General features: G+C 35.1%; 2 protein-coding genes across 2 annotated transcripts; both read left to right on the top strand.

Moving 5' to 3' along the window:
* Nucleotides 1–1,519: 1,519 nt before the first annotated feature.
* On the top strand, nucleotides 1,520–7,884 carry LOC113694727 (uncharacterized). Its single transcript, XM_027213583.2, has 3 exons — nucleotides 1,520–1,525; nucleotides 5,844–6,073; nucleotides 6,825–7,884. The coding sequence occupies exons 1-3, from the start codon at nucleotides 1,520–1,522 to the stop codon at nucleotides 7,882–7,884; spliced, it is 1,296 nt and encodes a 431-aa protein (XP_027069384.2).
* A 3,557-nt stretch (nucleotides 7,885–11,441) lies between these two features.
* LOC113694710 (protein neprosin-like) lies at nucleotides 11,442–13,798 on the top strand. Its single transcript, XM_072055965.1, has 7 exons — nucleotides 11,442–11,588; nucleotides 11,778–11,864; nucleotides 11,949–12,170; nucleotides 12,502–12,663; nucleotides 12,779–12,832; nucleotides 12,934–13,080; nucleotides 13,193–13,798. The coding sequence occupies exons 1-7, from the start codon at nucleotides 11,466–11,468 to the stop codon at nucleotides 13,568–13,570; spliced, it is 1,173 nt and encodes a 390-aa protein (XP_071912066.1). The 5' UTR covers nucleotides 11,442–11,465; the 3' UTR covers nucleotides 13,571–13,798.
* The last annotated feature ends 231 nt before the right edge of the window (nucleotides 13,799–14,029 follow it).

Consider the following 14,029-nt stretch of genomic DNA (forward strand, 5'->3'; position numbering starts at 1 on the left):
TAACAATTCCACACCTGAACCCTCATTTGCACTCTGGGGTCCAACTAGGCATGGACCCTTCTCCCTCACAACCATTCTTCTCAGAACCTCCAGCAACTTCAATCTTATACTTTTTCAAGTCGTGCACATCAGCCCCAGCGCTCTCCATAACCTCATCCATTTCATTACTTTTTCTTTTCCCTTGGTTTTTCAAATCCCCCAAGTTGATGCATATTCCTTTAAGAGCCTGTCTTCTTTTACTTGGTGACCTCAGAGGCCTTTGAATCCTTTTGTTCTGTTTTTTCACTACCTCTTGCTTCCTACCTGTACTACCCTCATCAACCTGCATTAGTATAGCCTCTGAGTGTCCCTCCTCAGGACCTGGCTTCAAGACCTGCTGGCCTCCCTTCTCCCCCTGAATATGATCAAGCTCGCTACCCATAATCATCATATTTCCTCTATCCTGTTCCTTTCCAGCATTCACATCGGCATGCATATTTGGTTCCGCTCCAGATGATGGTTTTGGAGCTCCAGATTCTGCAATTCCCACCAAGTTTGGAGAGAATACTATATTTGTAGATGGTTTAGGCAAAGCCTCTGTCGGAGTGGTTGTTTGGTCCACTTGCTGTGTTACTGCAATTGGTGTCTCATCCAAACCTCCGGAAACATCACTGCCCGCAGTCTCCCCCCTCTCCTTCTCTACCCAATCCCTATTCTGGTAACTCCAGTGACGTCTTTGGGGGTTAAAAATTACTCCTGTTTGTTTTTTCTAGGGAGACATCTTCCCATTTGCATTCCCTACCCTCATCCAATTTCCATATTGGTTATCCTTTTTCCCTTCAATCCCACTCAAAGACGTTCCACATGATCTCTCGCTGTGTCCTATTCTTCCACAGCTATAGCAAAAATCCGGACATCTCTCATACTTAAAGTGTACCCATTTAACTCCCCCTACCACCTTAATTGTTGTCCCTCTCAGAAGAGGTTGTTCAATATCCACCAGAACAGCTATCTTCAAGTGCCTTCCTTCTTTTCCCCCTGTTTGTGGTATAATGACATCCCTAATCTGATTAAAAACGGATCCTATCTTTTTGCCAACGTCCTTTGAAATCCAGTGAATTGGGAGGTTCCAGACTTGCACCCAGAATGGAGCAAGTTTAAAGGCTTTTTCATCATCCTCTATTCCTTCGTACCACATGTTGACCACCATTAATTGATTATCCAAAATCCAAGGACCTTCCTTAGCTATTCTATCCCTATCACTTTCCTTAGGCAAAATGAATTGGAACAGGTTCGACCCGAGCTCCGCCACAGTCAAATCCTTTGGGTACCCCCAAGCTGCTATAACAAAATTCTTAACTCCCGTATAGTTAGCTACCTTCTCACCCACAATCTTCCCTATCAAGCTGCTTTGGCATTCCTTTAAACCTGAGGATAGCTCCTCTCTCCCCACATCTGTTATCTGCAACTCCTTGATCGATAATTTGAAGCTTTGCAAAATCTCAACAATATCCTCAGCCATGGAACTTAACCTGACGTAATGCTGGTATACCTCTCACCCCCCACACCAATGATCTCAAAGAAAATCGAAAAAGCCACAAAGGAAAATCGAAAAAATATGCTTTTCTCTAGGTAAATGGCAAACTGGTAGGCAACAAAAACAAAAAGAAAAAAACAGAGCACAATGCACCTACTTCTAATGCACCTACACTACCAGACAAGGTAAGATGAGAAAATGGCAGTTAGCTTACTTGTCTGCTGTGGTAGCCACACCGATTGTACTGCTTGTTCATGCTTTGATCTGGTTCCGTGAGTGATATTTCCCGGATCAAGATCTAAAGTGTTGATTCCTCAGAACTAGTTCACCTCCTCTAATCATAAGAACTCCTTCGGTAAACAGTGACTCTTCAGCTCCTACTTACTAATAATAGAATCTGGCAATGATTCTCATTCAATGCTAGTTTTACTGCTTGAAAATTGGCTAAAAGTTAAAAAGGTTGCACCTTTTTGGGCATTTAAGAGCTACCACAAAGGGAAGAGATGCTCTCTTTTAAGAGCTACCACAAAAGGGCACCTTTTTGGTCACTTGGTGCTAGATAGTAGAATCCAATAAATTGAAGTGAAGTGGCTCCATTCTTTGGTACCTGTACTAAACCTTTTCCTTTTTATAATTAATTTATTATGAAATTTAATCTTTTCCTCTTTCCAATTATCTTATGCTCTTGTAAAATACATTTCTAGTATCAAAATTGTGATATTATACTATATTTGTAGTATATTTTTCTCAAGACAAATAATTTGACATGTATAAAGTATTTTATTGTTTAATAAGTGTGTATCATTTAAAATTGTGATTCCATACTTTATTTGTGGTTCAAAGAAATACTAATATAATGCATATAAAATTTGGCATACATATAATTTATTATGATAATTTGCTAGAGTTGTATATAACTTATGAAATGTGAATTAAATTCAGGTTTGAAATTTATTCTCCATGGGTAAGTCAACAACAATTGATGCATTTTTTAAAAGAAAAATTATTGAAGATCAAAAGCACAAGGAGAGTGATGCTACTCCATCATCTATTCTTAGTGAGAGTTTGGTTGTTGAACCTGACGGGTTTTTACTACAAGTGCAAGTTTAATCCGAATTTATACCCGTTTGATTGCAAGTATACAGGCCAAAATTGTAATGTATGGTATGTATCAGCTCGATCCCACGAGGAGCAACTTAAAACAATTACTAGATCCTTATTTTCTCTATTATTTAAACTTATGATGAATTTGAGCAGAGAAATTATATTACTACTATCTATAAATCTGATTTAATAAAAACTAGATGCAAATGGAGAAATTTCACTAAAGATTAAATCTAGAGATGTAGATTCCACTTATGGCACAAAAAATCTAAATGAATGATCTTAATACTTGTTATTACTCTTGTTTAACCAGGGATTCATTTCCAAAAATACCAAAATCACATTCTCATGATAATAATGGTCTAGAACAGCTTAGTTTTTCCTAATCTCTTGGTAAATACTAAGTCTGTTCTTATACACCATTTGAATGTATTTCTATTCTCAGGAACATACAACTCAAGCTCTACTCATGTTAATCCATTGTTTTTACCATTTTTCAATGAGTAAAAATAACTATAAACCTGCTATTGGTGATCAAACAACAACAAGTAATCCAACATACAGAAGTAGACAAGTTAATACAAGATATAACAAGTATAAATCACATTCAATTCATATCACTTGGCCATAAGTTTCATCTACTCCCTAGATAAAGGAAATTAGGTATTCATGAATGATAAAACACTCATAATTTCATTAATGTAAAACATCATAAATTACAAGTACAAGAAGAGTGAAGAAAATCTTAGCCAAGCAATGGTGAAGCTTTCCAAAAATCTGCTATGTCTTGCAGTAGATGATTACAAGATGAATCCTCCAAGAGTTCCTGCAAAATTTACTAGCTAGAGAGTGTTTGCTATCAGAAAATCTGGCTACGTATGGATTGTCCATACCTCCCTATTTTTCTCTATAAAAACTGCTCAAAAGCTTGGTCAAATTTCCACCTCTTGATTCCCAAATCTGAGATTTGTTAAGATAGTCAATAACCAACTTGAAAATAAGCCACCTTTCTTGCCCTTTTGTCTTCTGAAGCATGTGCACCGAATTCCCTTGCATCTTATTGCTAGAAAGTAATCTGAACACCAGAGAAATGGCTGAGCAAATTGCAGAATTTCGGCTACAAAACGCGCCTACACAAAACGCAGCTTCAACCCACATTTTGTCGACTCGCGTTTTCAACTCTGCATTTTTGGCCTAGTTTCAACTGCTATTTTCTCTATGATGGAGGCCAAACTAGCTTTTGTACAAAACACAAAAGTTGTAGCCCTTTGATTTAGCTTTTCAATTCTTCAAGAATCATCCAAATCGGAGATTTGTAGCCTGAGATATGATCGAAATACTATCACCTGGTCAAACCCCTGTTTCAATTTTCGACCACGGAATGCAGCTTCTGTATTCCGACTTTTTGTCCATGAAAACAGCAGAATTGGATTTCGATGTCACATAAAAATTGTAGGTCTCTTTCTTAGCTTTAAAATGGTATAAAGATCACCTCAATCCGATAAGTGTAACTCCAGATATAGTCGAAATACTAAAGAGTGTCAAAACTGTCATGAACCGCACTTCTTCACTTAAACGTTTTTCACTTCATTTCTCTTTTTTACCACTTGAATTGAGCACCAATTATCTAATTTTCACCTCATTTGACATCCTTTGGTGATTGGATCATTTACCTGCAAGAATATGAAGTTTTTACCATTAAAATCAATAGAAATGCCATATTAGCCACTTTTACAAAAGTTGTATATTTTTACCAAAACCTAGTTATTTTAGTTATAAAACTAAATAATCAAATCAAAATTAACTAATAAAATGTACTTAAAAATATGTAAAATAAACTCTTATCAGAACCTCCCAAAAAAGTTTGAAGAGTTGAACTTGAAAAGATTGATATTGCTTCTTTGGAACGTGATCCCGGAAAACCTGTGTTTTAAAACTCGGCCAAGTGTCCGGTCTGAGTCATGCTTAAAAACCGGGTAAGTAAAAATCCGGTCAAAAACCGGGTCTGACTAGGTTTGACCGAAAAAATCGGATTTTCCAGTTCAAACAGTTTTTTTTAAAAAAAAAACTCAAACTTTTTCAATATTATGTTTTGACCCCTAGATTGTTAAAAAATATTAATATACCTCAAATATTTCATACTTTATCAATTTTTTCTTAAATTTTGGTATTATTTTTCAATTAAGTCCATAATTTTAATTCTAAACTTGTTAATGCTCATTAAATAATATAAATTGTTAATTGATTGTTCTAATTTCTTTGTATTTTCTTGTTAAATATATTTAAAACATCTAATATATATGAATATACCTTTATTAATATTAACATGTTATTAGGTATTTTACCTATAATATTTTAATTTTTAAATAATTTTTATTTATGACGTCATCCGGTTCAACCCCTATTGAACCCGGTTGCACGCATTGACCCCTGATCCCTGAGTTTGACCGAGTCGATACCCGGTCCGATTCTGAAAACATAGCGAAAAACCTCCACCTATATGGAGCTATCCTCTTAATCAACAAGATGAAATTCGTCGAGCTTATATCAATTAAGGGCCATATCAAGTTAAGCTTGAAAATTACCCTTCAAGTGGTTCAAAGAAACATGTTCGTCATTTTTGTAGCTCTTGGTTTGCATTGTTTCCATCTTGGCTTGAATATTCTCCATCAATTGATGCTACTTTTTGTCTTCCATTCTATCTATTTAGTAAGCCGAATGGACGAGTTGAATTAAGTGCATTTGTTCTTGGTGGCTTTAACAATTGGAAGAAGGTCAATAATGGAGATAATTGTGCTTTCTTACGACATGTGGGGAAAAGTCCTAACTCATTTCACAGAATTGCGGTAAAAGCATGCAATGATTTGATGAATGCTTCTCAACACATTGGAACTTTCATTGAGAAACAAAGTTTTGAGCAAGTTGAGATTAATCGATTAAGGCTTCAAGTTTCAATTGATGTAGTGCGATGGCTTGCATTTCAAGGTTGTGCCTTTCGAGGATGAGATAAGAGTGAAAAATCTCTTAATCGTGGAAACTTTCATCAACTTATTAAGTTGTTGGCTTCGTATAATGATAAGGTAAGAATGATTTTCTTCTAGCTTTGCATTCTTTCTTGAATTTATATAATATCCATGCTTTAAAGAAATCTTTTAAATTCATAATATGCTTCCATTTAGTTATTATCTTTATAAAATTATAATTATGCTCTATTAATGGATAGGTTGCAAATGTTGTTCAAGAAAATGCTCCATCCAATGCCTCCTATACATCTCATGAAATTCAAAAGGAGATTCTTTATATATTTTCCAATAAGGTTAGAAAAGAAATTTGCCAAGAGATTGGAAATTCAAAATTTTGCACTATAGTTGATGAAGCTCGTGATGAGTCCAAAAGAGAGCATATGGCTCTTGTTTTGAGATATGTAGATAAGGAAGTATGCATCCGTGAACGGTTTTTTGGTGTTATTCATGTCCGTGATACTATGGCTTTAACTTTGAAGGAAGGTATTTTTTTCTAGGGTTAAAAACAAAAAAGCCCCCTGTGATAAGCCTAATACACAGAAAAGCCCCCCATGGTTTCCAAATATACAACACGACCCCTTATGCTTTGAACTAAATTGTAAAGGTGACGGAATCCGTTAAACTTAACGAAAATGGTCAAAATGACCAAAATACCCTTATATAATTAAACAAAAGAGAGCTCAAAAAAATCATTTGTTTTATTTTTTAAGTAGAGAGAATTGAGAGTTAAGGGGTAGAATAGGTATATTTCATAAAAATTAGGTATAAAAATTTTTTTTAGGTTCCAATAAGTCATTTCCGTTAAGTTTAACGGATTCCGTCACCTTTACAATTTAGTTCAAAGCATGAGGGGTCGTGTTGTATATTTTGAAACCATGGGGGGCTTTTCTGTGTATTAGGCTTATCACAGGGGGCTTTTTTGTTTTTAACCCTTTTTTCTACTCTCTCTTAACATAATTTGGCCATTCATAACATTCGTGGACAAGGGTATGATGGAGCTATGAGAGGTGAATGGAATGGCTTGCAAGCTTTAATTTGCCATGAATGTCCATATGCCTATTACATTCATTGTTTGGCCTATAGGCTTCAACGTGCTTTAGTTGCAGCTTCTAGAGAAGTAGCTTCTGTTCACCAATTCTTCTCCAATTTAGTTTTCATTATCAACATTGTTCTGCATCTAGCAAACGTAATGATGAATTAAAGGAGGCTCAAACAATTGAAGTTGCTACTAAGATTGCTAATGGTGAACTTGAAATTGGAAGGGGGCTTAATCAAATTGGCACTTTAAAACGAGCTCGAGATACTCGTTGGGGTTCTCATTTGGATTCTATTTCTAGTTTACTGAAAATGTTCAATGCTACTTGTGTGGTTTTAAGTAACATTGCAGCAAATGGAGGAGATGCAAATTTTGCTTTGAATCAGTTGTTATCCTTTGAGTTTGTTTTCACTTTGCATCTTATGAAAGACATTATGGAAATTACTCATCTTCTTTGTATAGCATTGCAACGTAAATCTCAAGATATTTTGAATGCAATGCATCTTGTCTCAAGCACAACAAAGCTACTGAAGAATTTTCGAGATTCGGGATGGGATGATTTCTTGGTGAAAGTTAAATTATTTTGTGAGCAACATCAAATTGATATCCCGGATATGAATGCTCAATATATTGCAAGACGTGGTAGATCTCGAAGTCATCATAATGAGATTAGTGTGGAGCATTATTATCAAGTGGATATATTTCTTGCAACAATTGATTATCAATTGCAAGAGTTACATAGCAGGTTTAATGATCATACCGTGGAATTGCTTGTTTTGAGCACTGCTTTAGATCCTAGAAATGGATTTATGCTGTTCAAGATTGATGATATTTGTAAACTTGCAGAGAAGTTCTATCTGAATGATTTTATGGAGCAAGAACCAGTACGTCTAAGAATAGAACTTCAACATTTTGAGCTCGACATTCCAAATCATCCTGAATTGCAAGAATTATCTGGTATTCATGAGTTATGTCAAGGCTTGGTGAAGACAAGAAAATCAGTGATATCTCCTCTTATTGACAGATTGATTAGACTTGTTCTTATTCTTCCTGTATCAATTGCAACTACAGAGCGGGCATTTTCAATTATGAAAATAATCAAGACAAAGCTCCGAAACACGATGGAAGATCATTTCTTGAATGATTGTCTAACTGTGTATATAGAAAAGGAAGTTGTTGAAAATTTAGCAGTGATTCAATCATAGATGATTTTTGTTATGACTGTACCGCATATTTATGAATAGACATACCTTTATAATTAAATTTAATATTTGATATTTTTAGATGTCATATATTTAAATAGAAGAAAATTATTTTGAACATAATATATTAAGATAATTTTATTAGGAAAAAATTTTGGCCCCCCCCCAAAAAAAATCCTGGCCCCGTCACTGATTATATCTGATTATATTTAATTAAAAGCTTAATGGTACTACACACAAATGTCAAACATTAGTTTTTTTTTTTTACAAGGAATAGTCATAATTCTGTAAAATCTGATTGCATTTGAAACTGTATAGGCCCATAAAGCTATAAGCCAACAAACATTTTTTAGGAAATTCACTGAGATCAAATAGCTTTTAGAAATTAGGCGAGTGTAAAACTGAAAAGCATTTGAAAAAAATGGTATAAATAGTTAAAAGAATAGTGCAAGGAAAATTATTTCTATAGTGTGAAAAAATAAACTTGGAATTGCAAAAAGTTAGAAGGAAACCCCCTAGATATTTAGGGCTTCAAAACTTCATATTCGTGTTTGAAATAATGGTAGAATGGGAGAGTGTGGATTTAGCTCCACCCTTAGATTCTTATAATCTCATACAGAATTTAATTCCCTATGTGATTTATCATTTATATATACTCGAAGCTTGCTTATAACCATTGCAACAAATTGTACGCATTAAAAGTTAATTCTTGATCATCAGCAAAATTCAATAACAATGTCTTCGTACACTGTTAGGAATATATGGATTTGAATGTAAATTGAGTATTTGTTTTCTTTCATTATCATCTATAGATATCACAAATGAATATGTTAACTTAGCATTTTGATACATCAAGATCAGATCTTAATTACTCAAGTCGCTACTGGCCTGTGTGGAAGGAATCTCAAGTCTATTGGCTTGGGAGGTTTTCACTTTCTAATAATAATAGACCTGTACAATTCCACAAAGCAATGCATTTATGAGTCAACTAATGACTAGAATACTAAAGTTGATTGATTTCGTATTTTGCGGGTAATCCTTATAAATGAAGAGTAAGTTACCCGTTGCCAAGGTCAGAGTTCAAATTTCAATTCTAACAAATAAGTGAATATTTTCCTCACTATATATAGGTTGTTATTCCCATCCTTTTGTGAGTTATTGTTGAATTATTTGTGATGATGTTCCAAGTGTAGATCGTTTGTATTATCCCAGTGGATTTCGATTGTAATCATGTGTACCCTTATTGAAACAAAAAATAATAATAATAATAATGTATGCAATAAGGAAAGGCAAAGGAGGAAAAAATTGGAAGTAATTGTCATATACATTTTTTTATAAAAGTGTGTATGTTGACCAAAATTTTAATATCTTCTACAGATATCACAAAATAAATGTTAAATTAGCTGGTTTTGATATGTCATGATCAACACTTAATTGGTCAAGTCGTTCTTCTTTTTTTTTTTTTTTAACTATCAATTTTGGAGTCCACGAATTGAAGTCGTCTGTGAAATTTTGTTACTAATTAACTGGCCCGAAAACTGCTAGGTTTTCAATGTTAGCATTGGGTCTAACGACGCAAGCATCCGAGTTCTTACTGCATGCATGTAATTTTTTCTTGCAAGGGTTTACAATACTTGGAGCTTTGACCAAAAAAAAAAAATTTTTTTTTGTTTGAGCAAATGACAACTTTTATTGATCATCATCATCGGAAGATATCTGTCGCAAATATTAGGATACACTAACCAGGAAGTTTACACCAGGCCGTGACGAGGCTTTGGAGTTTGTTGCGATTTCATTGTGAAGCAGTTGGAGAAATTTGTTACTACTTCAAAATTTAAGCTAAAATTCTACTTGTCACTATTGTCAAATTACTATAAATTATGACCGGTGAAAATGAACTCTCGAGTCAGCCCCTATCTCTCTCTCTCTCACTCTCTCTTCATTTGTATATGTGTGTGTGTATATATATATATACACACACACTCACTACCAACTGCCAAATACATGTGTAATACTCCATATGTATGAATGTATATTCTTGGTAGTTGGTGCATGCATGGTATATTAACTAGCACCCGAATGGACTTAAACAATTGGCATAACCGACATTTAGTACGAGGTATCCATCAATCAAGAACAAGAACGTTAGCTTGAGGGCCCCCAACAAAAACAAAATGGATCTTGTTGCTGATGATTGCAAGCAGGATTCGTTACAACGTCGTTTTCTCCGGTCTGAATGACGAGTTTTGGGCAACGTCTCTCACCAATGTACTAAATTTTACTAGTAGTAGTTGAAAGGATCAAATTTGACTACGAAAGTAAACTCAACTAGATGTTGAAACTTCCAAGATCAGAAAAACAACGCTTGCTGAAAGATGAGAAGATATAGCATCCGGAAACTGTTAGACGGGAGGAACTCGGTCTTATAATTGTTTGAGGCGTTTTTTTTTTTTTTTTGGTATTAAAAGGGACTATATATTGAAAAAAAACTTAAGTTATATGGAGGAAAGGCGTTTGAGGACAAAAAGAAATGCCTCTTGAACTAAAATTATGTATGACTTCTCTTCTCTACACGTCTAATTTCAACTCTTTTTTTCCCTCTCTTCTGGAAGTTCCATCTTGACTTGAGTTCTGAGTGCTTGTTCTTGATTAATTTTTGGTTACTTTTTCCGTAGTTATTGTTCTTGAATATATTCTTCTTGTTAGCCGCAATTGGTGGTAATATGAAAACCAAGTGATAGTGCATTCTCATTCGATATTTGTTCATGAAAAAACAAGAAAGTTTGTCGCCTAATAATGGTAACAAGGAAAAGAAAGATTATATGAATATATGGCCATTTACAATCCATATTAAAGTCGTACCTTCGTCTAGTAGTTTTGGGGTCTAGGGTTGAAGAGGTCCGAAAAATTATTGATAGGGGGAAACATCACGAGAAAATCTATCAAAGAGCCCAATAGTTTTGGGGTCCAGGATTGAAGAGGTCCGAAGAATTATTCATAGGGGAAAGAGCCCAATATGTAAATTAGAAACCCAACTCTAACCCAAAACCTTAAGCCATTAGGTCTCGGGCCCTTACTTACATATTAATCGTTCTTTCTCTATTTTTACTCAACAACGCAATCCCATCTTATCACCTACGATCAACTCTTCTTCCAAATATGGACCCACTCTTCTTCAACATTCAAACTGGATTTTTGGACCTCCCTTGGCTCCATCTCAAACCAATATGTAAGTTAGGAACCCAATTTGATAGGGGGAAATACCACGAGAGAGTCTACCAAAGAGTCCAATACGTAAGTTAGGAACCCAACTCTGACCCAAAAACTTAAACCATTAGGTTTCGGGCTCTTACTTACATATTAATCGCTCTTTCTCTATCTTTCGAACCAATGTGGGACTAACCCTTTACTCATGAATCTAACAAATTATGAGTCAATTGACTTGGGAGGTTTCGTTTAATAAACCAGTAGAATTCCACGAACGATACTTTAAAAGTTTATAAATTCACCTAGTAATGAAATCAAATACACACCACCAACCTGTGAATCAATTTTGCATTGGAAGTTTTAGAAGTGAGAAGAAAATGAAGCTATTTTATTTCTTCATTTTATTATCCATGATGAATTTATGTGATGCCTCAAGCAAGAAGACTCAGGTCAGGAAAACGTTGAGCAGTTCAAAGAAGATCCCTGTCAAGTCCATCAAGGTTATTCCTTCTTCGCTCACTTTAATATTCATGGTGCCTGTGTTCATGTTCTTGTGTACACCTACGTACTTGTTTTTCTATGTCTTGTTCTAATTTCTTACATAACAAATTGAAATATTTAAGTGCGCTGTCCACATTTTTAGGACTCACGTACATGACTAACTGATGCATGATTGTTTTAAATGGCAGAGCCCTGATGGTGATATTATTGATTGTATCAACATTTATCATCAACCAGCGTTTGATCATCCTTTGCTAAAAAATCATACCATTTTGGTGAGCCTTTCTATCCCACCCAAAAGCAAGACAAGGGAAAAATCTCTACAAGTAAAAATTTTATGTATTTTTTGCACGTTGCAGATGAGGCCTAGTTTGCAGCCTCGGAAAGGACCAATTGGTGGGGGTGAACCATTCAAATCCAATTCTCATGGCCAAGAGGATAAAAACCCAATTAATCAGTTATGGCAGTTGGGTGGGAGATGCCCTGAAGGAACTATTCCTATTAGAAGATACCAGAAAGCAAGATATGCAAAGAAGGAGCACAGAAACTTTCCCCAGCTCGCTGACTTTTCCAATCACGAGGTGCCCTAAACAACTGGAAATTTGCTGTGTACCATAAACAATACGAGTCTTGTAGAATTTTTTTTTTTTTTTTTTTTAGGTGTTGATATGCATGACAGAATCACTTGAAACATCTACTCATACTATATCTTTGCTAGAATTTTGTAGCAACACACGCATGCATCTTTACATATATAGGTTTAATACTTGGTGTCTGCTAATTTTCCTTTGGAGTATTATATATCAAAATTCCTTTAACAGGAAGGTAATTTTTGAGTTTGTTTAAATCTCTCTCATTTTTAGCTTATTAATTTTGTCGATTTCTCATTTTCTTTTTTCTTCAATTCTTTAGTATGCATTTGCATATGTCCAAAGTAACAAGTTTTTGGGAGCAAAGGCAACAATAAACCTTTGGCAACCCCAAGTTCAGGGCAGTGGTGAATTTAGCTTGGCTCAAATATGGGTTCTTGCAGGTGCTGATTCAGCTCTGAACAGCGTTGAAGCTGGTTGGACGGTACTTCTTCCCTATCATAAATAGTCAATCAGCAATTCAACAATAAACACATCTGGCCATGCATGTGCCTTGAACTTTATTGTCTACTTATTTCGTTTGTTAATATATATAATAGGTATATCCAAGTCACTTTGGAGATAGCAACACAAGACTTTTCAATTACTGGACTGTAAGTCACAAAATATTATCAATCCTAATGCAAATATAATATGTTTGCCTGAGTCTAAATTTTTATCATATGTATGTATCAAAATTTGGTAATGCTAACAGCGTGATCGTTATCAATCCACTGGGTGCTACAACTTGGAATGCCCTGGCTTTGTTCAAACCAGTAATTCAATTGCATTGGGTGCCACCATTTCACCAGTTTCTACCTATCATGGTGCTCAACATGAAATCACCCTACATATCTTTAAGGTAATGACAGCCAAAATTGATTAAGATCCCAGCATATTATGTACAACAAAACCCTAATTTTTTTTTCTGGGATTTGGAAAAACTCATAATATAGTGGTATAATTTTGTTTAGGACCCAAAGAAAAATGTGTGGTGGCTACAACACGGGAATGACGATGTAATTGGTTATTGGCCTGCTTCCTTATTTAAAGACCTAGCAGACAGTGCTTCACTAATTGAATGGGGTGGAGAGATAATAAATAATGCTCAAGGTGGGCAACACACCACAACTCAAATGGGCAGTGGCCATTTTGCTGAAGAACGAGCTAGAGGGGCAAGTTACTTCAAGAAACTTCAAGTAGTTGATCAATCCAACACCTTAGTCCCTCCTGGTGATATCACTACCGTAGCTGAGAAGCCGAATTGCTACAACATAGTATCTGGAAAGAGTGATGATGCCGGAGATTACTTTTACTTTGGTGGACCAGGAAGAAATCCTAATTGTCCATGACCAAAAGATGCAGAAATCTTGATATGCGAGAGGCAGAATCTTGATATGCATTTGATCATCTGAATACAGAAATTGATTACATTTCTTTAGTCATTAAATCAAATTGTAGAAGGCAAACAATGCCAAAGCAATACACATATTCAGAAGCAAGAAAAATCAAACTGTACTACTCTATTATCATCATAATATTTACCTGTATGCCTGAATAAATAACCTTCTTATTCTCAAGCTCCTCCTTCCCTTTCCATGTCATATACGCCTAAGACGTAAAATGAAACCAAATAACGTCCATGATAAAATGATAGAGACTGGGGAAATGAGAGTTACCAATGGAGAACTAGATTGTTTCCTTTATTAATTTTTGGTACTCAATTGCTCGGTATCCCTGATTATCCAATATGGTTCAAGGAATTTTATTCAAACTGAACCATCACATCCTGTCATCAAGTCTTAGTGAGG

This window comes from Coffea arabica, chromosome 1e (genome assembly GCF_036785885.1).
Source record: "Coffea arabica cultivar ET-39 chromosome 1e, Coffea Arabica ET-39 HiFi, whole genome shotgun sequence".
NCBI lineage: Eukaryota > Viridiplantae > Streptophyta > Magnoliopsida > Gentianales > Rubiaceae > Coffea > Coffea arabica.